Here is a 25792-nt window from a genome sequence, read left to right on the forward strand (position 1 = left end):
CTCTAACTTATGCTGAAACAGACACACCCGATGTGATACCCACGTAACAAATCAAGAAGTCAAACATACACTATGAGAACTAAATTTGAAATTTGTGTTAGAGATTACATATAATGTGTCATAAGAACCTTAATTCAAAGTAGAGCTTTGTTGACATTGTCCCTAAAGCTTTGTAATCCTATTATTTATAGGATATTATAGTTACAGAGCTCTATACCTTAAGTGTTCTGTACAGAAATAGGAAATCTCTGGGATTTGTGGTCCAGCTCACAAATGTTGCAGGTCACAGTTTGAGTGTTACCACTCAGGATAGTTTTGGCTGCAAGTTAAAGAAAACTCTCAACTGAAATGGACTTAATCAAAAAAGGGATGTATATTATAACACACAGTAAGTTCAATAGTAGAATAGCTCCATCGTTCTAGGATCCATGCACTTCTCATCTTTCTGTACTGTCATTTTAAGCATATCAGCTTTGTTCTCAGTTTGCTAAGGATATCTTATGGAATATTCACATATTATCCTGTGCTTAAACCCTTAGGCTCCATTTTTATGTTCTGTTCTTTCACAGTTTATAAGAAGGGAAAAAAAGCCTTAAATATCAATGACATATTTAAAGTTTAAACTCCAGTATTTTTTTGACCTCTTTTTTACATTTGACATTTGAAACTCCCTGGCCTTCTTTGATAAGGCAACTATCCCGATTCTCTTGCTTCTGACGGGATTTTCTCCCTTTCTGTAGTTTCCTGAATCCAGATAATTTATTAGGAATTTCAACACTTACATCTGCATTCACAGTAGTTTCCTACCTAATTTTTCAACCTCAACTGAAAGTTTTCATTGCCCCTTAGGATCAAGACCCAGCTTTTTTACCCTGGCCTGTATCGTTTTCTACAATCGGAAACCAGTCGCTTCACTCAACTGCCACATAACTTGCTCTGCCCATCCTGCCTCTCCAGCCAGAGATGTTCTTTCTTCTCTCAAATCCTGTTATCCTTCAAAACCTGATCAGTTCCTCACCCTCCACAGTTTTACCCAATGACCCCAGCCTACAACCAACTCCAGTAGTACGCACTGTCTGCAATACTGTTCCTGTGTGTAGGTCTCAACCTAGATTAAAAACTCTTAGATAGGAAGTACCTTTGTCTTGGTGTAACCCCACCATGCTGATCACATAGTAGATGACCAGTAAGTGGTTGAATGAGTGAACCATGTATGATTTTCACCTCCTCACGGGAATATCGTTGCTTTTAACAGAGGATAGTGCTGACCTGGACAGCATTGAAGCAGTTGCTAATGAAGTACTGAAAATGGAAATGCCTAGCACCCCACAGCAGTTACAGAACTTGACAGAAGATATTCGTGAACGAGTTGAAAGCCTTTCTCAAGTAGAGGTTATTCTACAGCAGAGTGCTGCTGACATTGCCAGAGCTGAGATGTTGTTAGAAGAAGCTCAAAGAGCCAGGTATCTGAAGACAGTATTATGGCATCTAGGGGGGGCTTTGTGTATCGAGCATTGAATAAAGTATTTCTCCACGTGAGTCTCTCAGGGTCATTTCAGGAAGGCTTTTCTTTAAAAGAAATGCTCTCTTCTGCGAGGAAGTACTTTTTTCATGTTCACATATAATACATTGTCTCATTCTTTTACTCAGCAACAGTGCAACAGATGTTAAAGTCACTGCAGACATGGTAAAGGAAGCTCTGGAAGAAGCAGAAAAGGCCCAGATTGCAGCAGAGAAGGCAATTAAACAAGCAGATGAAGACATCCAAGGAACCCAGAACCTGCTAACTTCAGTAAGACGTTGCAATCATTATTACGTGTGGGAGAAAATACAGGCGCATATACTTTTATCAGAAAAGAAGCGCATTTGACAGTTATCTATGAAAATTCTTACAATTGAACACTAAAGGAGTCCTTTCAGTAAATCTAAACTACTCCCATCGCACAAGGTGCTAAAGTGTCATTTTCAAGGAAGAAAAAGGACTCTAAAGAGAAACATTAAACCCCCTCTCATTTTCATGCCCACAGAAAGCCTAAGAAAGATAAAAGAGTTTCCTGTTCCTTCAAGGAATCACACAGATTTTATTTAGTATGAAGCACACTCTTACTCTTATCCAGTTTTAGACCATCTCTGGCTGGAGAGAGAGGACGAACAGAGCAAGGTTTTGCAGCCCAAAAGCAACTGCATGTAAGACCGGTGCCTCAAGATTTATGAGGTGATCATTCACAAAATGTCTGTCTGCTGCTAACACCCAGTTTTAGAGGAACCTAATAGAGCTCTTACAGCTAAACAATCTGTTCTGTTCAGAATGCATGGGAAATCTATAAGCAAAATACCCTAGAGACACTAAGAACTTTTCACATGGATTTAGTGCTTTATTCTAAACACTTCTCTCTTAAAAGTAATGCAAACTAATTGTTTTATTCTTTCACTTTTCAAAAATCAGTTCTAGAGGCAAATTTTTCCTTCCAATCTTAGGAAAGTTCAGGGTAAAGAAAACGGATGACTCGTTTAACTCCTCCTTATGTTCTCAGAATACACTTTGAAGTTAGATGCTCTTATTACTTGCTGCTATCCCCCTTCTCAAGCCAACGACCCCTAATGTTTAAAATCTTGGGAAATGCCTTTTTTCAGCCTGCTTTCCCTACCAGTAGTTGATAAAAGCCCATCTTCCCGTATTCCCTTACTCTCAGTAGAATGAAGCCGGACCGTTCCCAAGCCACTTTCTTACATTATGAGCAATTTAAGGCCCTTTCTTCAGGCTACGTGTTCAAGTTTAGAAAAATTATGTTTTCCCACCAGACTACATTCTAACCCTTTCAATTACTGTTTTTTCTACCTGTAGGATTTTCAAATTTGTCAGTGTGTTGTTAACATGTTAATAAGTGACTTTTTAAAAAAAATGACTGTTTTGAAAAGCAAAATGGAAACTATTAATCAAACTGTAGGTGTGATACCTGGCTTGTTGTTGCAAGTTAATAATGGTGGGCAGAAGTGTTTCAGGTTAACAGTAAAAAAAATAGAGCCTTTACCTAAACCACACTAACGAAAGCTTGTCACGAACTATTCGCCTACTTAAAACTGTAAGGGTTATCTTGTAAGAATAGTCCCTAAGAATTGTTTTCTAAGTTAACTAATATGCATATACTGACCCATTAGTTACGACATTGTTATTCAGAGTAATTCTGTGGAATAGACCCAGCCTTGAAGATCATTTTTCAGAAAAATTAGGTGCTCAGTGAAACTGGTTCTTCTGTTATGGTTCAGGCTTACTTTGGCTAGCTTTAAAAACAACGGTTACTAATTACTTTGAAATGAGAGCCAACGTGGACCCTCACCAGTTGCACAGATAAGATACTTTTTCCCTAAATAATTTTGAGCACTTATAGCTTCCAGTTATAACATTCCCAGACCTATGCCATCTCACAATCCTATAGTAACTTTTCAGAGTTTTAACATTCCTGATTTCCATGTCGTTTCTGAAGTATTATGCTACTAGAGTTTAACATTTACAGTTCATAGAAAAAAATTAAAATTGACTGGAAGTTACAAGTTTTCCACCCATAATACTTCAGAAAGTTGTGTGGATATCCCTCTACTCACATCCGCTGCTTTGTGAACACTAGGCAAGTTCTTAAAGTGCTTTCTCAACACATCAAGCTGCCTGGAGGTGGTTCAGTAACGAAAAATTTTACAAAAATTTCAGCCTAGACCAGCAGAAGTAGTGAAAGAACAGAGACTATTTTAAACTTGGGCACTTTATATAAGCTTTCTTGAAATTTCTTTTGTTCTAGAGCAATGTCATAGCAGCTTTTTAAATCTTCCTCTACACTGTAGTCATAGCACTTGCTATCACTTCTTGAATTAATGGCTTGCTGAATGATGACGCTTTTAGATCGAGTCTGAAACAGCAGCTTCCGAGGAAACCTTGTTCAATGCCTCCCAGCGCCTCAGCGAGCTAGAGAGAAACGTGGAAGAACTTAAGCGGAAAGCTGCCCAGAACTCTGGGGAGGCAGAATATATTGAAAAAGTAGTATATACTGTGAAACAAAGCGCAGAAGATGTTAAGAAGGTAAGTAAATCTTTGGAACTTCACAGCTATGTGGATAAAGGAGCAACTAGTCTCCTCCAAGTGACCTGTTTTGAAAGAGCAGTCTTCAGATATATAAATGTATCCATACACGTGTAGGCCCTCAAATCCAAACTTGGATAAGGGTTATTATTGAGCTTGTATTTCAATTAGGAAGACCTTTATGGCAAACAGTAAATTACCTGGCCCTTTGAGAAATCTTTCAAAGCAGCGTAGAAACTGCTTAAAGAATTCCTAACAGACAACAGCCAGTAGGGAACCCTTACCTCACTTCTTCTGTGCTCATCGGGAATTAACCACCTCTTCTCAGTGGACGATACTATATTTTGCAGAGGAAAGTCTCAAGCTTAAATTTCTCACTACAAGCCAAGTAATCATTGAGACACATTTCTAAATTTCTGTAAGCAAATATTTAAAGAAACCTTTTTAAACTTTTCAGAGCAGTGTTGAAACGAATAGTAGGGTGCTATAAACTGACACGAGGTCGAGATTTTCCTAGAAGCGACTAGCTTTTAGGCATTACATACAGGTGACTTCCCTACACCTGTGGTTTGGGGAAGAGGACAAGTAAGTTTACTGCCCTATCTGTCTTTTTTCATTCTGGTCTAGGTTTCTACAGGTCTGAGAGCGTAAATCTCCCAAGTAGTCTTCTTATAGAACACTTTGCATCAATATTAAATTTCACTAGAAACAAGAAAACCCCTTGACATGAAATTCCTCACAACCATCTTTGCAACCCCCCATTAACCCCACTTGTGCTACAATCTTGCCCTCCCTTCCTTTTTAAATCTGCCTTTTCCCTCTGATTTTCCTGATAGCAAGTCTCTATCAACCCTAAATTAGTCACAATCAAGATGGTCTTACCATTTTTTTTTTCTTTTGGCTTCTTTTGATCTCTAAATTTGGATCTCGGCAAACCTACCTCTGAGAAACCCTATTTCTCAAACTCTCCCTCCATGCATTCTCCTACGACATCTCCACAGAAAAGTACTAATCTGCAAAGACCTACCACAACATGTCTTTAAGATCTTTCATTTAAAAAACTCATGTCAACGTTGTATCTAATTCCACTGTTTCAAGTTAATGTTTTCAGTTATTTACTACTGGGGAGCTTGAAGCCTGAGTACCCTTGGTCATGGCCTTTAATTCAGACTGCTTGCCATGCAAGTTAATCTCATCCAAGCTTGCCACCGTTTACCAGTCTTAAATATAACTGCTGATGCTATTACCTCTTTGTGCTGAAATGTGGAACTGCAGACTCTGGACGGTGAACTTGATGAAAAGTACAAGAAAGTGGAAAATATAATTGCCCAAAAAACTGAAGAGTCAGCTGATGCCAGAAGGAAAGCTGAACTGCTACAAAACGAAGCAAAAACACTTTTGGCTCAAGCAAACAGCAAGCTGCAACTCCTGAAAGGTATAGATTTTTTTTTCTTTAAGACTCATGATTTTTTAGTTTATTTAAATGGTAAACATCTATTCATTCTGTCTTAGGTACTTAAATAGAGCCTTATAGGCAAAAAGGATCAGTATTTGATTTTGAGATCATCATAGTAGTGTAACTGCTCAGACCTTTTCATCTCCCACAGATTTAGAAAGAAAATATGAGGACAATCAAAAATATCTAGAAGACAAAGCTCAAGAATTAGTAAGACTGGAAGGAGAAGTCCGTTCACTCCTAAAAGATATAAGCCAGAAAGTGGCTGTTTACAGCACCTGCTTGTAACAGAGGAGGAGGAGCTATAAGTAAAAGATGGCTACGGTGTGTGACCAAAGCAAAATCACTACATGGTAAAAACTGACTCTTAATGTTTTTAATCACCACATTTTTTGTATGGAGCTAAATAAAGTACAGTGCTTTTATATAAATATATATTCGAATAATTCTTAAACTCATTGTTACTTTTCCTGATTTAAGCATTCATGAATCCCTTTAACAAAGAATGTATTTTCACTGTAAAGATGGATTTAAAAGCAAGCTGATTGCCTTCATAGAGATGCTAATTTTTTCTTATGTCTATAAACAAATATCAGTCATCTGTTTGGGTCAATATCCTCTACAAATTCACCCCTAAAATCACCTTCCAGTTGGATTCCCAGGTGGAGATTAAAGAGGAAGGAAGTAGCCTGAGCTACGTTCACCATTTCCCTGACTGCTCAGTTGCTCCAATCTCCAAAAACTCCTCTAAGTATTCCTTGCTCTAGGCAAGAGAACAACAAAAGCAACTTTTAGGGCATTGTGACTACCTATTGCTACCTAACAAGAGAACAGTTAGACTTAATTGGTATCTTCAGGACATTACATCCCCCCAAAAAGCAAACTACACATTCAAGTGCACATGGAACATTCTCTATGACTGACCACGTACTAGGGCACAAAACAAGCCTCAACAAATTTAAGAGTATAGAAATTATTTCAAGTATCTTTTCTGACCACACTGGCATGAAACTCGAAATCAACCACAGGAAAAAAAATTACAGGGAGATTAAGCACCTTGCTACTGACAAACCAATGGGTCAACAATAAAATCAAAGAAGAAATTGAAAAATACCTCATGGCAAATGACAATGAGAAAACAACCATACAAAATCTATGGGATGCACCAAAGGCAGTTCTTACAGGGAAGTTCATAGCAACCCAGGCCTTTCTATCTAAGAAACAAAACTCAACCTAACCCACCACCTAAAACAATTAGGAAGAGAAGAACAACCAAAGTCAGCAGAAGGAAGGAGATAATAAAGACCAGGAAGGAAATAGAGATTAAAAGAAAAAAAAAATCAATAAAACCAAGAGCAGGTTCTTGGAAAGGGTAATTAAACAAAATTGACAAACCTCTGGCCAGGCTCACCAAGAAGAAAAGACACAAGAAATAATAAGAAATGAAAGAGGAGAAATCACAACTGATACCACAAAAAACCATAAGAGAATACTATGAACAATTATATGCCAACAAATTTGACAACCTAGAGAAATGGACTTCTAGAAACAGCCCACCAAAACTGAATCAAGAAGGAATAGAGGACAAAACCATACTTAGAAAAGATATATGCACCCCAGTGTTCACTGCAGAGCATGGAAGCAACCTAAATGCCCACTGACAGAGGAATGGATAAAGAAGATGTGGTACATACATACAATGGAATATTACTCAGCCATAAAATATGAAATAATGATATCTGCAGTAACATGGATGGACCAGATTGTCATACTGAGGGAAGTAAGTTAGAGAAAAATATCATATGATATCACTTATATGGGGAATCTAACAAAAAAGGTACAAATGAACTTATCTACAAAACAGAAACAGTCACAGATATAAAAAACAAATTTATGGTTACTAGGGGGGATGGGGGGAGGATAAATTGGGAGACTGGGATTGACATATACACATTACTATATATGAGATAGATAACTAATAAGGACCTACTGTATAGCACAGGGAACTCTACCTAATACTCCGTAAAAGAATCTAAAATAGAGTGGATATATGTGTAACTGATTCACTTTGCTGTACAGCAGAAACTAACAACACTGTAAGTCAACATACACCAAAAAAAAAAAGACCAATCACTGGAAACGAAGTAGAATCTGTAATTTTTTTAAAAAAAAAACCTCCCTACAAACAAAAGTCCAGGAGCAGATGGCTCCACTGGGAAATTCTACCAAACATACAAAGAAGAACTTATACTGATCCTTCTCAAACACTTCCAAAAAGACTGAAGAGGAAGGAACACTCTTAAAGACTTTCTATGAAGCCACCATCACCCTGATACCAAAACCAAAGAAACTACCAAAAAATAAAGTTACAGGCCAGTATCTTTGATTATGACATCAAAATCCTCAACCAAATATTAGCAAACCAAATCCAACAACACACAAAAAGGTCATACAACACAACCAAGTTGGATTCACAGGGTCACAAGGATGGTTAAACATATGCAAATCAATCAGTGTGACACCACATCAACAAAAGAAAGGTCAAAAACCACATGATCATTCAATAGGTTCAGAAAAAGCACTTCATAAAATTCAACATCCATTCATGATTACAAAACCCTTATAAAACTGGGCACAGAGGGAACATATCTCAACATCATAAAAGCTATTATGACAAACCCACAGCCAATATAATACTCAACTGTGAAAAGCTGAAAGGTTTCCGACTGAAATCTGGAACAAGACAAGGATGCCCACTCTCACCAATTTTCTTCAACATAGTATTGAAATCCTAGCCACATCAATCGGACAAGAAAAAAATAAAAGGTATCCAAATTGGTAGGGAAGAGGTAAAATTGTTTTATATGCAGGTGACATGATACTATATATATTGGGTTGGCCAAAACATTTGTACAGGTTTTCCGTAAGATCTTACAGAAAAACCCAAACGAACGTTTTGGCCAACCCAATAGAAAACCCTATAAAGACTTCACACAAAAACTACTAGAACTGATAAACGAATTCAGTAAAGTAGGCAGATACAAGATTAACACATAGAAATCAGTTGTATTTCTTTACACTAACAATGAAATATCAGAAAAGGAATGTAAACAAACTATCCTTTTAAAATCATCAAAAAAAAAAAACCACAAAAAACCCACCTAGGAATAAACCTCACCAAGGAAGTGAAAAGACATATGTTGAGAACTACAAAACATTAATAAAGGAAATTAAAGATGATTCAAAGAAATGGAAAGATATCCTATGCTCTTGGACTGTAAGAATATTGTTAAAATGGCAATACTACCCAAAGCAATCTACAGATTTAGTGTGATCCTAGAACAAATACTCCTAAAATTTATGTGGAACCATAAAAGGCCCAGAATTGCCAAAGCAATCCTGAAGAAAAAAGCTGGAGGCAAAACCCGCCACAAACACAGACATATAGATCAATGGAACAGAATAAAGAGCCCAGAAAAAAAACCACACACCTATGGTCAATTAATCTTTGACAAAGGAGACAAAAATGTAAAATGGGAAGAAGACAGTCTCTTCAGCAAGTGGTGCTGGGAAAGCTGGACAGCTGCATATAAATCAATGAAGTTAGAACACGCCCTCACACTATGCACAAAAATAAACTCAAAATAGCTTAAGGACTTAAACATAAGATGCCATAAAACTCCTAGAAGAGATCAGAGGCAAAACGTAAATCGTACCAATGTTTTCTTAGGTCAGTCTCCCAAGCCAATACAAATAAAAACAAAAATAAACAAATGAACCCAATCAAACTTACAAGCTTTTGCACAGCAAAGGAAACCATAAACAAAACGAAAAGACAAGCTACAGAACAGGAGAAAATACTTGCAAACCATGTGACTGACAAGGGCTTAATTTCCAAAATATACAAACAGCTCATATAACTCAATGACAAAAAACAACCCAATCGAAAAATGGTAAGACCTAAGCAGACATTTCTCCAAAGAAGACATACAGATAGCCGATGGGCAAATGAAAAGATGCTCAACATCACTAATTATTAGAGAAACGCAACTCAAAAGTACAATGAGGTACCCCACCTCACACCAGTCAGAATGGCCATCATTAAAAAGTTTATAAATAACAAATTCTGGATAGACTGTGGAGAAAGGGGAACCCTCTTACACCGTTGGTGGGAGTGTAAGCTGGTGCAGCCACTATGGAAAACGGTATGGAGGTTCCTCAAACAACTAAAAATAGAATTACCATGTGATCCAGCAATCCCACTCCTGGGTATACCCAGACAAAACTATAATTTGAAAAGATACATGCACCTCAATGTTCACAGCAGCACTATTCATAATAGCCAAGACATGGAAGCAACCTAAACATCCATTGACAGATGAATGGATAAAGATGTGGTACATATGTACAATGGAATACTACTCAGCCATAAATAATAACGAAATAATGCCATTTGTAGCAACATGGATGGACCTAAAGATTATCATACTAACTGAAATAAATCAGAAAGACAAGTACCATATGATACCACTTACACGTGGAATCTAAAATATGACACAAAGGAACCTATGCTGAAACATAAACAGACTCACAGATCAACTACAAGGGGGAGGGGGCGTATGGGTGGGAAGGAATGGAAGTCTGAGATTAGCAGAGGCAAACTATTATATACAGGATGGATTAACAAGGTCATACTGTGTAGCACAGGGAACTATATTCAATATTCTGTGACAAACCATAATGGAAAAGAATATAAAAAAGGAATATATATATATGTAGAACTCAGTCACTTTGCTGTACAGAAGAAATTAACAACACTGTATCAACTATATTCCAATAAAATTTAAAAAAATACGAGTATTGCCACATAAAACAGGGCTAGGGCTGCTGAGGGGAACGTTTAAATTAAGTTAAGCCAAAGTTTGGGGATATTACTGCTTGTGCACAGTGAGCAGTGCTACTCAAAGTACAGAAGGATGCTATAATTTCTCAGATTTTACACTGAATTTTATTTGATTTCACAATCAGATAACTGTTACTCCACAGGATAAAGAGAATAGCTGGAATACAACTGCCAAGCCTTTGTCGACTTTATAGCTGAGTTGGCTGGAAACAGGCCAGGTCTTAAGTGGTTTTTGCACACATTCTTCTTAGAGAAAAGGCTACTCTGTACCATGTAACAACAACCCACACATACAACACAGCTGCATTTGAAGCTGGGCCTGAACAAAAGTTATGTTAATGGCTGTAATCTCAATAATAAGGCAATTTCCCTCTGGTTCCACACAGTTGTCACTTTTATTTAGACAGGAGTTCTAATAGCTAGCAAGGTGGTTGTACCTCCTCATCTACCAGGGCAACTAAGTCTTTTTTTTTCCCCTTGATTATAAGTATTTTACTTACAATTAAGCAGAGGTAGAAACCTTCACTACCCCTCATTGCTTTTCAGCTAAACAACTAAAAGTCGCACTTTAAAATTAGTAATTTCAATCAGCTCAATGAATTGGACAACTAATAGCCCCACCCTTCACAAGCCAAGGAATACTCAGAACTTAATAACAATAAGCGAACATTAAAAATTTGTCTTATACCTAGGACTTCATTCCCAACCACATATATTTCCATTCTCACAGTGAAAGGGAATCCTTAAAGTTGCACTTAACTATTCTTTTGTGTCTCTATAGCTAGGACTTTGTATTAAATTACATTTCACTATTCCCTCATCAGAATCCTTGTACCTAGAGTAGAGGACATGTTTGAGGTTTAAATAAATTAGCACTTCACATAATATTGGGATTTCAGATTTTAAAAAGATGCCGAGTTCATTACCAATAATGGCAAATAGCACATATCAGACCACCACTCCTACAGATAACAACTGTAAACTCTGAATAAAATATATTTTTCAAAAGTAAAGGTACTGGACAACAACCAGAAGTAGGCAGAAGAGGGGGGTGCACGTTGCACTCAAATAACAGCCTTGCGTGAGATTTCCATTTTTAATAGCTTTTCACTGAGAGGAGGTCCCAAGTGGCAACTTGAAGAGAAGCCAAGTTTTACTGGTTAAGGAATCAGAGGACAGAGTTTGGGGTAACCAAGAGCAACTGAAATATGAGGGGAGGAACCCCAGAAAAGAGGTATAAATTCTGCATATCCCTTGTCCAATCTCTAGCTGACCTGTGAAGTTTATGTGCATGGCACAAACTTCAGATAGCCCAGGTAAAGCTAAAACAACTGCGTAGAGATTTCAGCTGTCCACCCGCCCTCCCCCTACACACACACGCACGCACAAAGACAAGAGTTTGGAGTTTAACCAAATTAACTGCCCACTAAAAAATTCAGAATTTTTCAGAGGTATGTAACAGAATCCAGTCTTTACAATGTATCCATTTATAATGACCATAATACAATTCAAGAGCACTGGACGTGTGAAGTAAAAGGAAAATGTGACCTACATGTAAATCAATAAAAACCTGAAGGCTACAAAACATTTTCCTTTTATCTATGGATCAACTGATGATTTCTTATTCCATACAGCTTTCTGCTCATAAATTACATTCTCCAAACTTTCCTTAAGACGATATATAACCTTTAAATTGCAATCAAGTGAATATCTGGTTTGCATATTTCAGTTCCTTCATTTACTTTCTTTAGAAATTTATGCTATATCAAATACAATGAATGAATCTGAAATGATTCTTAAATTTAGTTATAATAAAGTCTATTTAGTATTCAACACTTTGTTATTTAAGTGTTTTAAGAAACAGCCATTTTAAATATTTATCAATAAATATAATTTTATAGCACTCTTTAAAGAAACAGTCGATTTTACCCAGCCAGGATACACTGGCAATCCACTTCAGAAAAGACAAGAGATTAAAGATTCCCTTATGTTGTTTCTCTAAAAATAAATGCTAAACATTTAGTAGGTATCACTAGAACAGATAAAAGGATAATGACCTTTTAAATACCTTAATACTGTCCTACAGTGTGGGAAAAAAAGATCTATCCAGGCCTATAAAAGCAGTAATAAAGAGTAATAAACAAGAATGTATGGTAGAGGTAGTCATAAAAAATCTAGGACCATCTTGACATCCACTCAGAATAACCACTATGAATATTTAAGACATGTTTATTTCCATATCTTAATTTCCCACTGGAATACATTGCTTCTCCACTTAATATATGAATTTCGTATATATACTGCCTTACTTTGGTCAACTATATAACTATACTTCAGACTGCAGACCTCACTAGAACCTTAAAAATCTAAACACAAATTCTACCTCTAACGGCCAAGACTTTGGGGATTAAAATACCTGATAGACCATCATTTTTTATTTACATCAGTTCAGTTTATACATGTTTAACTTATTCTAATGACTGTTTCCAATGTGAAAACCAAGTTTAAAATAACTTGATCCCCTTGTTTCAAACACAGCTGTTCACATACCATACTCCAGCTCCATCCATGTAAGTAAATCCTGTATCCGAGATAAAAGCTACTTAGCATAAATTCAGTGAAGTTGAGCCTTTCATAAACAGCATGAAAATATGGGTTGAAGAAAATTTTCCAGGATGCTACTATAAGTAGCTTTTTTCTGCAGTATTAACGCAGTGAAATAAAATATTAAATTTATTCAAAATATAGATATGAGATTATTCCATTCTGTCCAAACCTATTAAATACCTTCCAAAAGTTTCATAATTCAGTCCTAGAAATTCTTGGAGCTGTGAGCATTTCCTGTTCAGAAATGTTACCTCTACAAAAGCTCCCAGGAAATTGCAGAAAAATATAATCTTCTAATTTAAAAGTTGATCGATTTCCCAAATGATGCAGCCAGGTTTGCTTCTCTAAAAGCTTCTGATAAGGTCTGCAAAGGGAAGAAATTTAGAATTAAAAACCAAGTATTTGTGAATCAGAAGAAACTTGAGATAGCCATTAATTGCGTATGCTGTTACCGGATGTGCATGACAGACTCTAGCTATATCTTCACAGGATGCTCCATATTCCAGTGCAAGAGCAGCTTCATTTATCATTTCACCAGCACCCTTTAAAATAATAAACCAAGAAGTAATTTTGTTTCTGTGGCAAAAACAACTACCTTCTAATACGAGAGATTAGAACAGTTAATTGCCTCCAGTCAGAAAAACCTTAACAGAAAAAAAAGCAGTTCAGAAGTTAAGAGCCTGGGCTCTGAAGCGAGATGGCCAGGATTCAACTCCTACCACTTACTGCCCTAACCACTCACTGACTCTGTGCTTTGGCCCATTTATTCACCTCAAAAATGGGAACACCACCACCTACCTCACAGGGTCATGGAAACTAAAGCTGATGCATGCATCTAGGAAAAACTGTTACAGAGGAAGCACTCAAATGTTCTAGTATCATTACTGATGCACCAGATACCTAGGGGAGGGCATACCTCATGTGCAGTGGCAGGAAAGGCTTCTCTTAGAAGGTAACATCTGAGCTAAGACCTGAATAATAAGCCAGTCATGCAAAGATATGAAGGCAGAGGATTCCAGAACAAAGGCTTTAAAATGGGAACAAGCTCAGCCTATGAAGAAATTGAGAGAAGGCCCATAAGACAGGGAATTAATGAGCAAAGGGGACGAGTGGAAAGAGGTGAGGTCAGAAAAGTAACCAGGGCCAAATTCAGCGGGGCCTTTCATGTAAGTCTATAGCAGAAAGGACCACTAGAGAGTTTTAAGCAGGCAAATGGCCTGGTGTATGTTTTAAAGGGATAAACTTAGTTGCAGCATGGAATGCAGATGATATGATGGGCAAGAATGTCAGTGCTAGAAACGATGCATGAAGAAGCCATATTCAAACTTTGGCTAGTAAATAATAACCGCAGAATGTAAACACCAGGTGGTCTTAAATTAATCTACTAAATAACAATGCTTTCTAGAAATGCTAGTGGGATTTCTGGTTTTACAGTACTCACTGGTCCTAGAATATGTGCTCCCAATACTCTGTCTGTTGATTTCTGCCCAAGTATCTTCACCATGCCATCTGTGTCAGCGTTTGTCTTAGCTCTGCTGTTAGCAGCAAATGGGAATTTCCCAACTTTGTACTCAATACCCTGTGAGAAGCAGAAAATGAGAACGTACATAAGGTATCAAAAAATTCATTCCCATTTGGTGAAAGCGTCTACCATTTCTTCAGAAAATAAATCCCAAGAAGGCAATTCTTCACAAAGCATATAGAAGGAAAGACCAAAAGGCTTGTTACTGAAATACCGTTTGGGTACAAACACAAGCAAATGCAAATGTCAGCCCACCTGGATATATTTCAAAGCCAAATATAAGAGCTCTGGAATTAGTAGTTTTTGAATAGAGGCAACCAAATGATCTCCTTTAAGATACTCACAAAGTAAAAATTATACAAACTTACCTATAATGTTCTACATAGTTATTAAAATGCATTAATGCAATAATGAAAGGATTCTCAACCACTGGTGTCAACTCAAATCACACATTAGAGGAAAACTACTCTGAATTACCTCTTCTTTCAACTGCTCTTCTGATTTGCCAACCCAAGCAACTTCAGGGTGTGTGTAAATCACCGATGGTACACAATTGTAGTCAATGTGCACAGCGCCACCAGCCATCCCTTCAACACAGATAATGCCTTCATCCTCTGCTTTGTGAGCCAGCATTGGACCAGCAACCACATCGCCGATTGCATAGATACTGCCACGGAGATCAAAAGAAACAGTCAACTTCTGAAATCACAGACACTCATCTACAGTTATACCAGGGTAACAAAAATACACGTTTCTAGTTATAAAGTCACCAAGAAAATAAATCAAATACAGCTCTTCAAATATCTGTGAGTTCAGGTTCTAATCTCTGGGTAGTGAAAAAATTCAATTAATTACTTTTGCTTTTACATGTTATAAGTTTACTGTTCTTCCCCAAAGCCAAGGTACTTTTTAAGCATGACAAAAGCATATTTTCAAAATAGTGGTTGCTTAAAATTATTGAAAATGCAGTAAGTATCCAACTTACTTTGGAATTTTAGTTTGGAATCTGGTATTTACTGGAATTCTACCTCTAGGATCCAGCTCAATTCCAAGCTCCTCTAGTCCCAAATTCTTAGTAAAGGGTCGTCGGCCAATGCAAACCAGGAGTACATCACAAGTGATAACTTCAGCTTTACCACCAGAAGCAGCTTCAATACTAGATAACGAACAGTGTATAACTGTTAAACACGCATCTACATGAATAGCTGATAGACTTGGAAATTTAAGACCAGACATTTTCAAGTATCAATGACACCTCTAACAGTGTAAGTTTATTTTATTATAAGTAAACATAAGGGTCAGGCAAAGAAAAATGTACATATCCTCTAGAGGTCGATCATCAGAACCTCGCAACAACAGGCTGTGTAACACAGTTTAAGAACATTAAGTCTTAGAGTCCGACAGATGCAAGTTCAAGCACTGCTTCTGCCCCCACCAGCTATGTGACCTTAGGCAAGTTATTTCAGTGTTAAACAAACAGAATGCCAAGCACACAGTAAGCAACTGAATCAGTAATATTACTGATTTCCCCATGTATCTGTCTAAAAATACTGAATTAATTTTACTGAACGTTGAGAGTTTAAAGTTTTCTGAATGTATACTACGAAAAAGTACATTACAAATGAGAACACTGGCTACATTTTTCTATCAATGCAATCGTGAATTTCAGTGGACTGACTTGATAAGCAATACTGAGTTATACTACACAGTAAAATGGTATTAAGTTATAGAAGAATCTGATTCTAAAAACAATGTTTTTCTTAAAGAAACGCACAGAAGGGTATCATAACAAAAACAAATGTAGCATACTTACGAAACATCAATTTTTCCATCTGGCTTCCTAGTAGCACCAGTAACTTTGGTATTCAATTTAAATTTAAATCCTTGTTTTTGAAGGATGCGCTGGAAGTTTTTAGATATCTCCGTATCAATTCCAATTCCACCAACATGACCCAAAAACTCAACTGCTGTCACGTCTGCACCAAGTCTTTGCCAAACTGAGCCCTGCACATAATAAAAAAACAATAATCATAAAAATAAAGGCTTCTATAGCAAATGTTTAAAAAAATGATCTTAAACAGTTTATTGTAAGATATTTTCTTGTGTTAATATGTTCCTATTAGAAACTCTGAGGTTTAAAATTAACACTGTGACAAACATATATAACTTAATATTCACTAACTCAACATGTACTGAGCACGTACTATATGCTAGGGCACCATTTTAGGTGATAGACATACGTCAGTGAACAAAACACTGCCCTCAGGGACCTTAAATTCCGACAGGGGAGACAAATAAGTAAAATTCATGCAGAGGACAGTAAAAGAGCTATGAGAAAAATAAAGCAGGAAGTACAACCAGGACTACTGAAAGGAGAGGGACTGTCATTTTAAACAGTGTGGCCAGGGGAAGGCCTCATTGCGAGTGCCATTTGCACAAAGACTTGGAGAAGGAATGAAATACGCTGGTAACTGGTCCAGAAAGAGGAACAGCAGTGGGAAGGAAGGTCTTGACAGGGAAGAAGTAACCTCTTATTGCTAATTACTGATGCTTGCAAAATATTAAACTGATTTCGTATTCTATTTTCTCAACAGAGAAATGTTTATATTTTCATTCAAATTATAATTTAAAGTAAATGCTGGCTTTATATTTTAACAACATTTTATCAGTTATAACTTGTGAATACTTATATATGAAACTGGCAATATGAAGATAATTTTACAGCATTAAATAAACTATAAAAGCTATGAATATATCCTTTGCAAGAATCTGTATTAAATTCATCTCATAATTTAAAATTCACCTTAAGAGTTTACCTTACCAACTAAATTAAGTTCATGTATTAATTTTTAAAATTTCATGAATTTTTGGGGTGAGAGCTGAGTTAACTAGAGGCAATACAATGACACTAAAAATCCAATAACAAGCATACATGAAAAGGTAACTCAAAATCATGGACCTAAATGTAAAACCCAAGGCTATAAAACTTCTAGAAGGAAATATAGGAGAGAATCTTTGTGACCTTGAGTAGGCAAAGATTTCTTAGCTACAATACCAAACGCACAATCCATAAAAGAAAAAAGATAAATTAGACTTCAACAAAAGTAAAAACTTCTCTTCAAAAGATAGTATCATGAACCCAAAAAGAGAAACCACAGGCTGTGAAGAAATGTTTGCAAACCATCTACTGGGGGCTTCCCTGGTGGCACAGTGGTTAAGAATCCACCTGCCAAGGCAGGGGACACAGGTTCAAGCCCTGGTCCACGAAGATCCCACATGTGGCAGAGCAACTAAGCCCGTGCACCACAACTGCTGAGCCTGCGCTCTAGAGCCCGCGAGCCACAGCTACTGAGCCCGTGTGCCACAGCTACTGAAGCCCACACGCCTAGAGCCCATGCTCTGCAACAAGAGAAGCCACAGCAATGAAAAGCCCACACACCACAATGAAGAGCAGCCCTAGCTCACTGCAACTAGAGAAAGCTTGCATGCAGCAAAGACCCAACGCAGGCAAAAATAAAATAAAAAAAAAACATACAAAGGATTTAAATAAAGAATCTAAATCCAGATTACATAAAGAAGTCTCAAAACTCAATAAAAAAACGAACCTGGAAGGAAATCTGAAAAAGAGGGGCTATATGTATATATATAGCTGATTCACTTTGCTGTACAGTTCCTTTTTTTAAAAAAACCAGTAAAACTGGTTTATTCGGGAATATCAAAGAATTGCAATTTGGGGCATACAATCCATGGTGAACCACAGGCAAGTCCAGAGAACAAAGAAGATGAATGTTTCTCTTATAGAGGAGAAGGTGGAGTTGGGAAGGCTGTTACAAATAAAAAGTCCACTGGAGTCCTGCAAATTGGAAGTTGTAGGGGTTTTTTATTGGCTGAGTAATGACAGTCTCCCATGGGCAAGGTTATTGCAAGGAGAATCTTCCTTCCTTCTGCTGCGGTAGTACAGTAGTAACCTTCTTCCTGTTGGAGATGCAAGGTATGTCTCCTCCTGTTAGATCTGCAACTGACTACTAGTAGTAGGGCGAGAGAGCTCCTCCTTCTAGCCTCCCAACTCCTTTTTTTAAAAAAATTTAATTTAATTATTTATTTTATACAGTAGTTTCTTATTAGTTATCTACCTTATACATATTAGTGTATATATGTCAATCCCAATCTCCCAATTGCTGTACAGTTCCTTGAAAGGTTAAAAACAGAATTACTCCTAAGTATATACTCAAAATAAATGAAAACAGATGTCTACACAAAAACTTCTACACAAATGTTCACAGCAGCATTATTCATACTAGCCCCAAAGTAGAAACAACCCACTTGTTCATCAACTGATCAATTAATTTGAAAAATATGCTATATCCATAGAATGGAATATTATTTGGCCATAAGGAGAAATGAAGTATACCTGAACATTGAGAACATTATGCTAAGTGAAAGAAGCCAGACACAAAATGCCACATATTGCATGAATTCCATTTATATGTAATGTTCAGGATAGGCAAATCCATAGACACAGGAAGTAGATTAGATTTCCAAGGGCTGGAAGAAGGGAGGAATATAGAATGACTACTAATAGTCACGGGGTTTCTTTCTGGGGTGATGAAAATGTTCTGGAATTAGATACTGATGACAGATGCATAACTCTGTGCATATACTAAAAATCACTGAATTGTACACTTTAAATGGGTGAACTATATATGTGAATTTTATCTCAATAAAGATGTTTAAAAGAAAGGAATCACTCTTCTGAACCTAAATCGAAATAGTAAGAGTAGTAACGATGAGAAGCAGCATCTCGAAGTCTATAATTCAAAGTAAGGAACAATGACCATAGCCAAGTGCCCTACTCTTTAGGAAAGCTGATTTCAAAATCCTTAGAGACAGGAAAACTCCAATAAGAGCTACAATTTATTTACAGCTTGTTAAATGCCAGGCACTATGTTAAGTTTCTTAAAAGTATTAACTTTATAAAATCCCAACAAAATCTTATAAGGCAATTATTCTTTTCCTCCTTTTTATGATGAATCAACTAGTTCAGAGAGGGTTATAAATTTAAGAAGGAAGAGGCAAAGCTAAAATTCAAATTTATATCTGATTCCAAAACCTATGTTCTTGAAAGAACTACATTAAACTGTAATGGAAGAAGGAACAAGAAGTATAAATAAAAAATAGAAGTCATATGACTAACTTTATGAGGAAGTAAAGAGATATGTATGACTACACAGTAAATTCTCTGATAAGCCTAAATTTTCAAAATGACACGTAAAAACTAATTCAGTATGGTAACAGACACCTAAAACATTGTGGCAAGATATCTGGAATGACCCAAGGCTTGTAAAAAACCTAAAGCAAAAGTGCAGAGATGGAGGAAATAGAATTACTGCTTGGGATATTATTATACTGTTTAACAAAAGAAAGTAAATCTATTATTATTCCTTTTTTCTTGCTTTTCTTATCCATCTGTGAGAACAATTTTCAAAGTGGAGTGAACTGAAGAAATATCATTAAGCGAGAAGTGAAGCCCAAGACAACAACAAATGATTTTGGATGAATTAACTCCCTAATCAAACAAATTAGATCACAGAGTTTGGATAACAGAGACAGTCCATCCGTAAACTCTGGGAACTTAATTAGCATAAGAGTACAGCCAAAGGTGGAAAAGAATAGATTCTAAAGAAGAATAGATTCTGGAGATTAGCTCAAGATGGTGGAGTAGAAGGACGTGAGATCACCCCCTTCTTATGGAAACACCAAAATCACAACTAATTGCTGAATGACCATCAACTAAAAAATGCTGGAACCTACCAAAAAGGATACCCTACATCAAAAGACGAAGAAGCCACAAGACAGTAGGAGGGGCACAATCGAGATAAAATCAAATCCCATACCCACTGGTGGGTGACCCACAACTGGAAAACAATCATACCACAGAAGTTCTCCCACAGGAGCGAAAGTTCTGAGCCCCATGACAGGCTTCCCAGCCTGGGAGTCCGGGAGCGGGAGGAGTCGTCCCCTGAGAATCTGGCTTTGAGGGCCAGTGGGGTTTGATCACAGGACTTCCACAGAACTGGGGAAAAGAGAAACTCCACTCCTGGAGGGCACACACAAAATCTCATGCACACCAGCACCAAGGGGAAAAAAGCAGTGACTCCATAAGAGACTGGGCCAGACCTTCCTGCTAGTATTGGAGGGTCACCTGCAGAGGCAGGGGGTGGCTGTGGCTCACTGCAGGGACAAGGACACTGGCAGCAACAGTTCTGGGGAGTACCCATCAGCACGAGCCCTCCCGGAGGCAGCCATCAGCCCCACCAAACATCCTGTAGGCTTCAGTGCTGGGTCACCTCAGGCCAAATAACCAACAGGACGGGAACAGATCCCCACCCATCAGGAAGCCTGCCAGCCTCTTAGACAGCCTCATCCACCAGAGGGCAGCCAACAGAAACAAGAACCACAATACTGTACCCTACGGAATGGAAACTGCAATCACAGACAGTCAGTCAAAAGGAGATGGCAGAGGAATTTGTCCCAGATGAAGGAAAAAGATGAAATCCCAGAAGAACAACGAAGAGAAGTGGAGATAGCCAACCTACCAGAAAAATAATTCAGAATAATGATAGTGAAGACGATCTAAGATCTCAGAAAAAGAATGGAGGCAAGGATCAAGAAGATGCAAGAAATGTTTAACAAAGACCTAGAAAACTAAAGAACAAACAGATGAACAATAACTGAAATGAAAAATACACTAAAAGGAATCAAAAGCAGAATAAGTGAGGCAGAAGAACGGATAACTGACCTGGAAGACAGAATGGTGGAAATCACAGTGTGAACAGAATAAATAAAAAAGAATGAAAAGAAATGAAAACAGTCTAAGAGACCTCTGGGACATCATTAAACGCACCAACATTCGCATTATAGGGGTCCCAAAAGGAGAAGAGAGACAGAAAGGACCTGAGAAAATATTTGAAGAGATAATAGCTGAAAACTTCCCTAACATGGGAAAGGAAACAGTCACCCAAGTCCAGGAAGCGCAGGGAGTCCCAGGCAGAATAAACTGAAGGAGGAACACGCCAAGACACACAGTAATCAAACTGACAAAAATTAAACACAAAGAAAAAATATTAAAAGCAACAAGGGAAAAATGACAAATACAAGGGAACTCCCATAAGGTTATCAGCTGATTTCTCAGCAGAAACTCTGCAGGCCAGAATAAAGTCACACGATATATTTAAAGTGATGATAAGGAAGAACCTACAACCAAGAATACTCTACCCAGCAAGGCTCTCATTCAGATTTGATGGAGAAATCAAAAGCTTTACAGACAAACAAAAGCTAGAACTCAGCAAAACCAGACCAGCTTACCAAAAAATCCTAAAGGAACTTCTCTAGGCAAGAAAGAGACCAGTAACTTAAAACAACCTTATACATATATAGACAGCTATATCAAAATCTTATGGGCAGAGCAAACCCAAAACCTACAATACATACAAACACAAAAGAGAAAAAGCAACCCAAACACAACACTAAAGATGGTCATCAAACCACAAGAGAAGAAAACAAAAGAGAAAGGGAAGAAAAAACACCTAGAAAAACAAAGCCAAAACAATTAAGAAAATGGCAATAGGAACATACATACCGGTAATTACCTTAAACGTAAATGGATTAAATGCTCCAACCAAAAGACACAGGCTTGCTGAATGGATACAAAAACAAGACCTGTGTATATGCTGTCTATAAGAGACCCACTTCAGACCTAGGGACACATACAGACTGAAAGTGAGGGGATGGAAAAAGGTATTCCACACAAATGGAAATCAAAAGAAAGCTGGGGTAGCAATACTTGTATCAGACAAAATAGACCTTAAAATAAAGACTGTTTTAAGAGACAAAGAAGGACACTACATAATGATCAAGGGATCAGTCCAAGAAAAAGATATAACAATTGTAAATATATATGCACCTAACATAGGTGCACCTCAATACATAAAGCAAATACTAACAGCCATAAAGGGAGAAATCGACACTAACACAATAATAGTGGAGGACTTTTAACACCCCATTTTCATAATGGACAGATCATCCAGACAGAAAATCAGCAAAGAAACACAGGCCTTAAATGACACATTAGACCGGATGGACTTAATTGATAATTAGAGAGCATTCCATCCAAAAGCAGCAGAATAGGGGACTTCCCTGGTGGTGCAGTGGTTGAGAATCAGCTGCCAATGCAGGGAACATGGGTTTAAGCCCTGGTCCGGGAAGATCCCACATGCCGCGGAGCAACTAAGCCCGCGAGCCACAACTACAAAGCCCGCGCGCCTAGAGCCCGTGCTCCGCAATAAAGAGAAGCCACCTCAATGAGAAGCCTGTGCACCGCAACAAAGAGTAGCCCCCACTCGCCACAACTAGAGAAAGCCCATGTGCAGCAACGAAGATCTAACACGGCCAAAAATAAATAAATTTATTAAAAAAAAAAAAAAGCAAAAGCAGCAGAATACACATTCTTCTCAAGGGCACGTGGAATATTCTCCAGAACTGACCATGTGCTGGGTCACAAAATGAGCCTCGGTAAATTTAAGAAAACTGAAATCATACCAAGCATCTTTTCCAACCACATCACTATGAGATTAGAAATCAACTACAAGAAAAAAGCTAAAAAACACAAACACATGGAGGGTAAACAATATGCTACTGAACAACCAATGGATGGATCCCTGGTCAGGAAACTAGGATCTCACATGCCGCCCGGCTTGGCAAAAACAAAACAAAACAAAATAACAACAAAACCTAGAGACAAATGAAAACAAAAGCACAACAATCCAAAACCTATGGGATGCAGCAAAAGCAGTTCTAAGACAGAAGTTTACAGCAATACAATCTTACCTCAGGAAGTAAGAAAAATCCCAAACAACCTAACTTTACACCTAAAGCAACTAGAGAAAGAACAAACAAAAGCTAAAGTTAGTAGAAGGAAAGAAATAAAGATCAGAGCAGAAATGAATGAAATAGAGACAACAGCAAAGATCAATGAAACTAAAAGCTGGTTCTTTGAAAAGGTTCTTTGAAAACCTTTAGCCAGACTTGTCAAGAAAAAAAAGGGAGAGGACTCAAATCAATAAAATTTGAAATGAAACTGGAGAAGTTACAACTGATACCACAGAAATACAAAGGATCATAAGACACTACTACAAGCAACTATATGCCAGTAAAATGGACAACGTGGAAGAAATGGACAAATTCTTCAAAAGGTACAATCTCCCAAGACTGAACCAGGAAGAAATAGAAAATATGAACAGACCAATCACAAGCACCGAAATTGAAACTGTGACTTAAAAACTACCCAAAAACAAACATCCAGGACCAGATGGCTTCACAGACAAATTCTATCAAACATTTAGAGAAGAGGTGACACCTACACTTCTGAAACTGTTCCAAAAAACTGCAGAGGAAGGAAAACTCTGAAACTCATTCTATGAGGGTGATGACCCTTATACCAAAACCAGACAAAGATACCACAAAAAAAGAAAATAACAGGCCAATATCACTGATGAACATAGATGCAAAAATCCTCAACAAAATACTAGCAAATCTGAATCCAATGATACATTAAAAGGATCATACACCACAATCAAGGGGGATTTATCCCAGGGATGCAAGGATTTTTCAGTATCCACAAATCAATCAGTGTGATACACCACATCAACAAACTGAGAAATAAAAACCATGTGATCATCTCAATAGATGGAGAAAAAGCTTTTGACAAAATTCAACACCCATTTATGATAAAAACTCTACAGAGAGTGGGCATAGAGGGAACATACCTCAACATAATAAAGGCTATATATGACAAACGTACAGCTAACATCATACTCAACAAAACAAGGATGTCCACTCTCACCACTTTTATTCAACATAGTTTTGGAAGTCTTAGCTACAGCAATCAAAAAAAAAAAAAAAGAAATAAAAGGAATCCAAACTGGAAAAGAAGAAGTTAAACTGTCACTGTCTGCAGATGACATGATACTATACATAGAAAATGCTGAAGACTGTACCAGAAAACTACTAGAGCCCATAATCATGAATTCGGTAAAGTTGCAGGTTACAAAATTAATACACAGAAATCTGTTGCATTTCTATACACTAACAACAAAAGATCAGAGAGAGAAATTAAAGAAACAATCCCATTTACCATCACAGCAAAAAGAATAAAATACCTAGGAATAAACCTACCTAAGGAGATAAAACACCTGTACTCTGAAAACTATACTACACTGATGAAAGAAATCGAAGACAACACAACAGATGGAGAGATATACCATGTTCTTGGATAGAATCAATATTGTCAAAATGACTATCCTACCAAAGGCAATCTACAGATTCAATGCAATCCCTAACAAAGTACCAACGGCACTGTTCACAGAACTAGAACAAAAAATTTTAAAGTTTGTATGGAGAAACAAAAGACCCCAAATAGCCAAAGCAATCTTGAGAAAGAAAAATGGAGCTGGAGGAATCAGGCTCCCTGACTTCAGACTATACTACAAAGCTATAGTTATCAAAACAGTATGGTACTGGCACAAAAACAGACATACAGATTAATGGAACAGGATAGAAAGCCCAGAAATAAATCCATGCACCTATGGTCAATTAATCTACAATAAAGGAGGCAAGACTATATGATGGAGGAAAGACAGTCTCTTCAATAAATGGTGCTGGGAAAACTGGACAACTACATGTAAAAGAAAATGAAATTAAAATACTCTAACACCATACACGAAAATAAACTCAAAATGGATTAAAGACCTAAATATAAGACTGAACACCATAAAACTTTTAGAGGAAAACATAGGCAGAACACTCCCTGACATAAATCACAGTCATTATCTTTCTCAATCCATCTCCCAGACTAATTGAAATAAAAACAAAAACAAATGGGACCTAATTAAACTCAAAAGCTTTTGCACAGCAAAGGAAACCACAAACAAAATGAAAAGGCAACCCACAGAATGGGAGAAAATATTTACAAATGATGCAACCGACAAGAGGTTAGTCTCCAAACTTTACAAACAGCTCATAGGGCGTAATATCATAAAAACAAACAACCCAATCAAAAAATGGACAGAAGACCTAAACAGACATTTCTCCAAAGAAGATATACAGAAGGCCAAGAGGCACATGAAAAGATGCTCAACATCGCTAATTATGAGAGAAATGCAAATCAAAACTACA

At 37.3% G+C, this 25792-nt stretch overlaps 2 protein-coding genes across 4 annotated transcripts in view; one reads left to right on the forward strand and one right to left on the reverse strand.

Moving 5' to 3' along the window:
* Window positions 1–5961, forward strand: part of LAMB1 (laminin subunit beta 1) — a 73556-nt gene extending 67595 nt beyond the window's left edge. Inside the window, exons 30-34 of the mRNA XM_060020240.1 lie at window positions 1256–1463; window positions 1651–1792; window positions 3896–4072; window positions 5348–5507; window positions 5680–5961. Of these exons, the coding sequence (XP_059876223.1) occupies window positions 1256–1463; window positions 1651–1792; window positions 3896–4072; window positions 5348–5507; window positions 5680–5816 (824 nt within the window). The 3' untranslated portion in view covers window positions 5817–5961. The remainder of the gene's footprint in view (window positions 1–1255; window positions 1464–1650; window positions 1793–3895; window positions 4073–5347; window positions 5508–5679) is intronic.
* The window catches only part of DLD (dihydrolipoamide dehydrogenase), a 51586-nt gene that overhangs the window by 7684 nt on the left and 18110 nt on the right, over window positions 1–25792 (reverse strand). Inside the window, exons 9-14 of one of the 3 annotated variants that reach the window (XM_060020243.1) lie at window positions 16374–16564; window positions 15546–15716; window positions 15038–15227; window positions 14480–14617; window positions 13491–13580; window positions 13290–13402 (exon numbers count right to left, since the gene is read on the reverse strand). In XM_060020243.1, the coding sequence (XP_059876226.1) occupies window positions 13337–13402; window positions 13491–13580; window positions 14480–14617; window positions 15038–15227; window positions 15546–15716; window positions 16374–16564 (846 nt within the window). In that variant the 3' untranslated portion in view covers window positions 13290–13336. Of the gene's footprint in view, window positions 1–12644; window positions 13403–13490; window positions 13581–14479; window positions 14618–15037; window positions 15228–15545; window positions 15717–16373; window positions 16565–25792 lie in introns of those variants that run through there. The other 2 variants (XM_060020242.1, XM_060020244.1) reach the window with 2 other exon arrangements.

Source organism: Delphinus delphis, chromosome 9 (genome assembly GCF_949987515.2).
Source record: "Delphinus delphis chromosome 9, mDelDel1.2, whole genome shotgun sequence".
Classification (NCBI taxonomy): domain Eukaryota; kingdom Metazoa; phylum Chordata; class Mammalia; order Artiodactyla; family Delphinidae; genus Delphinus; species Delphinus delphis.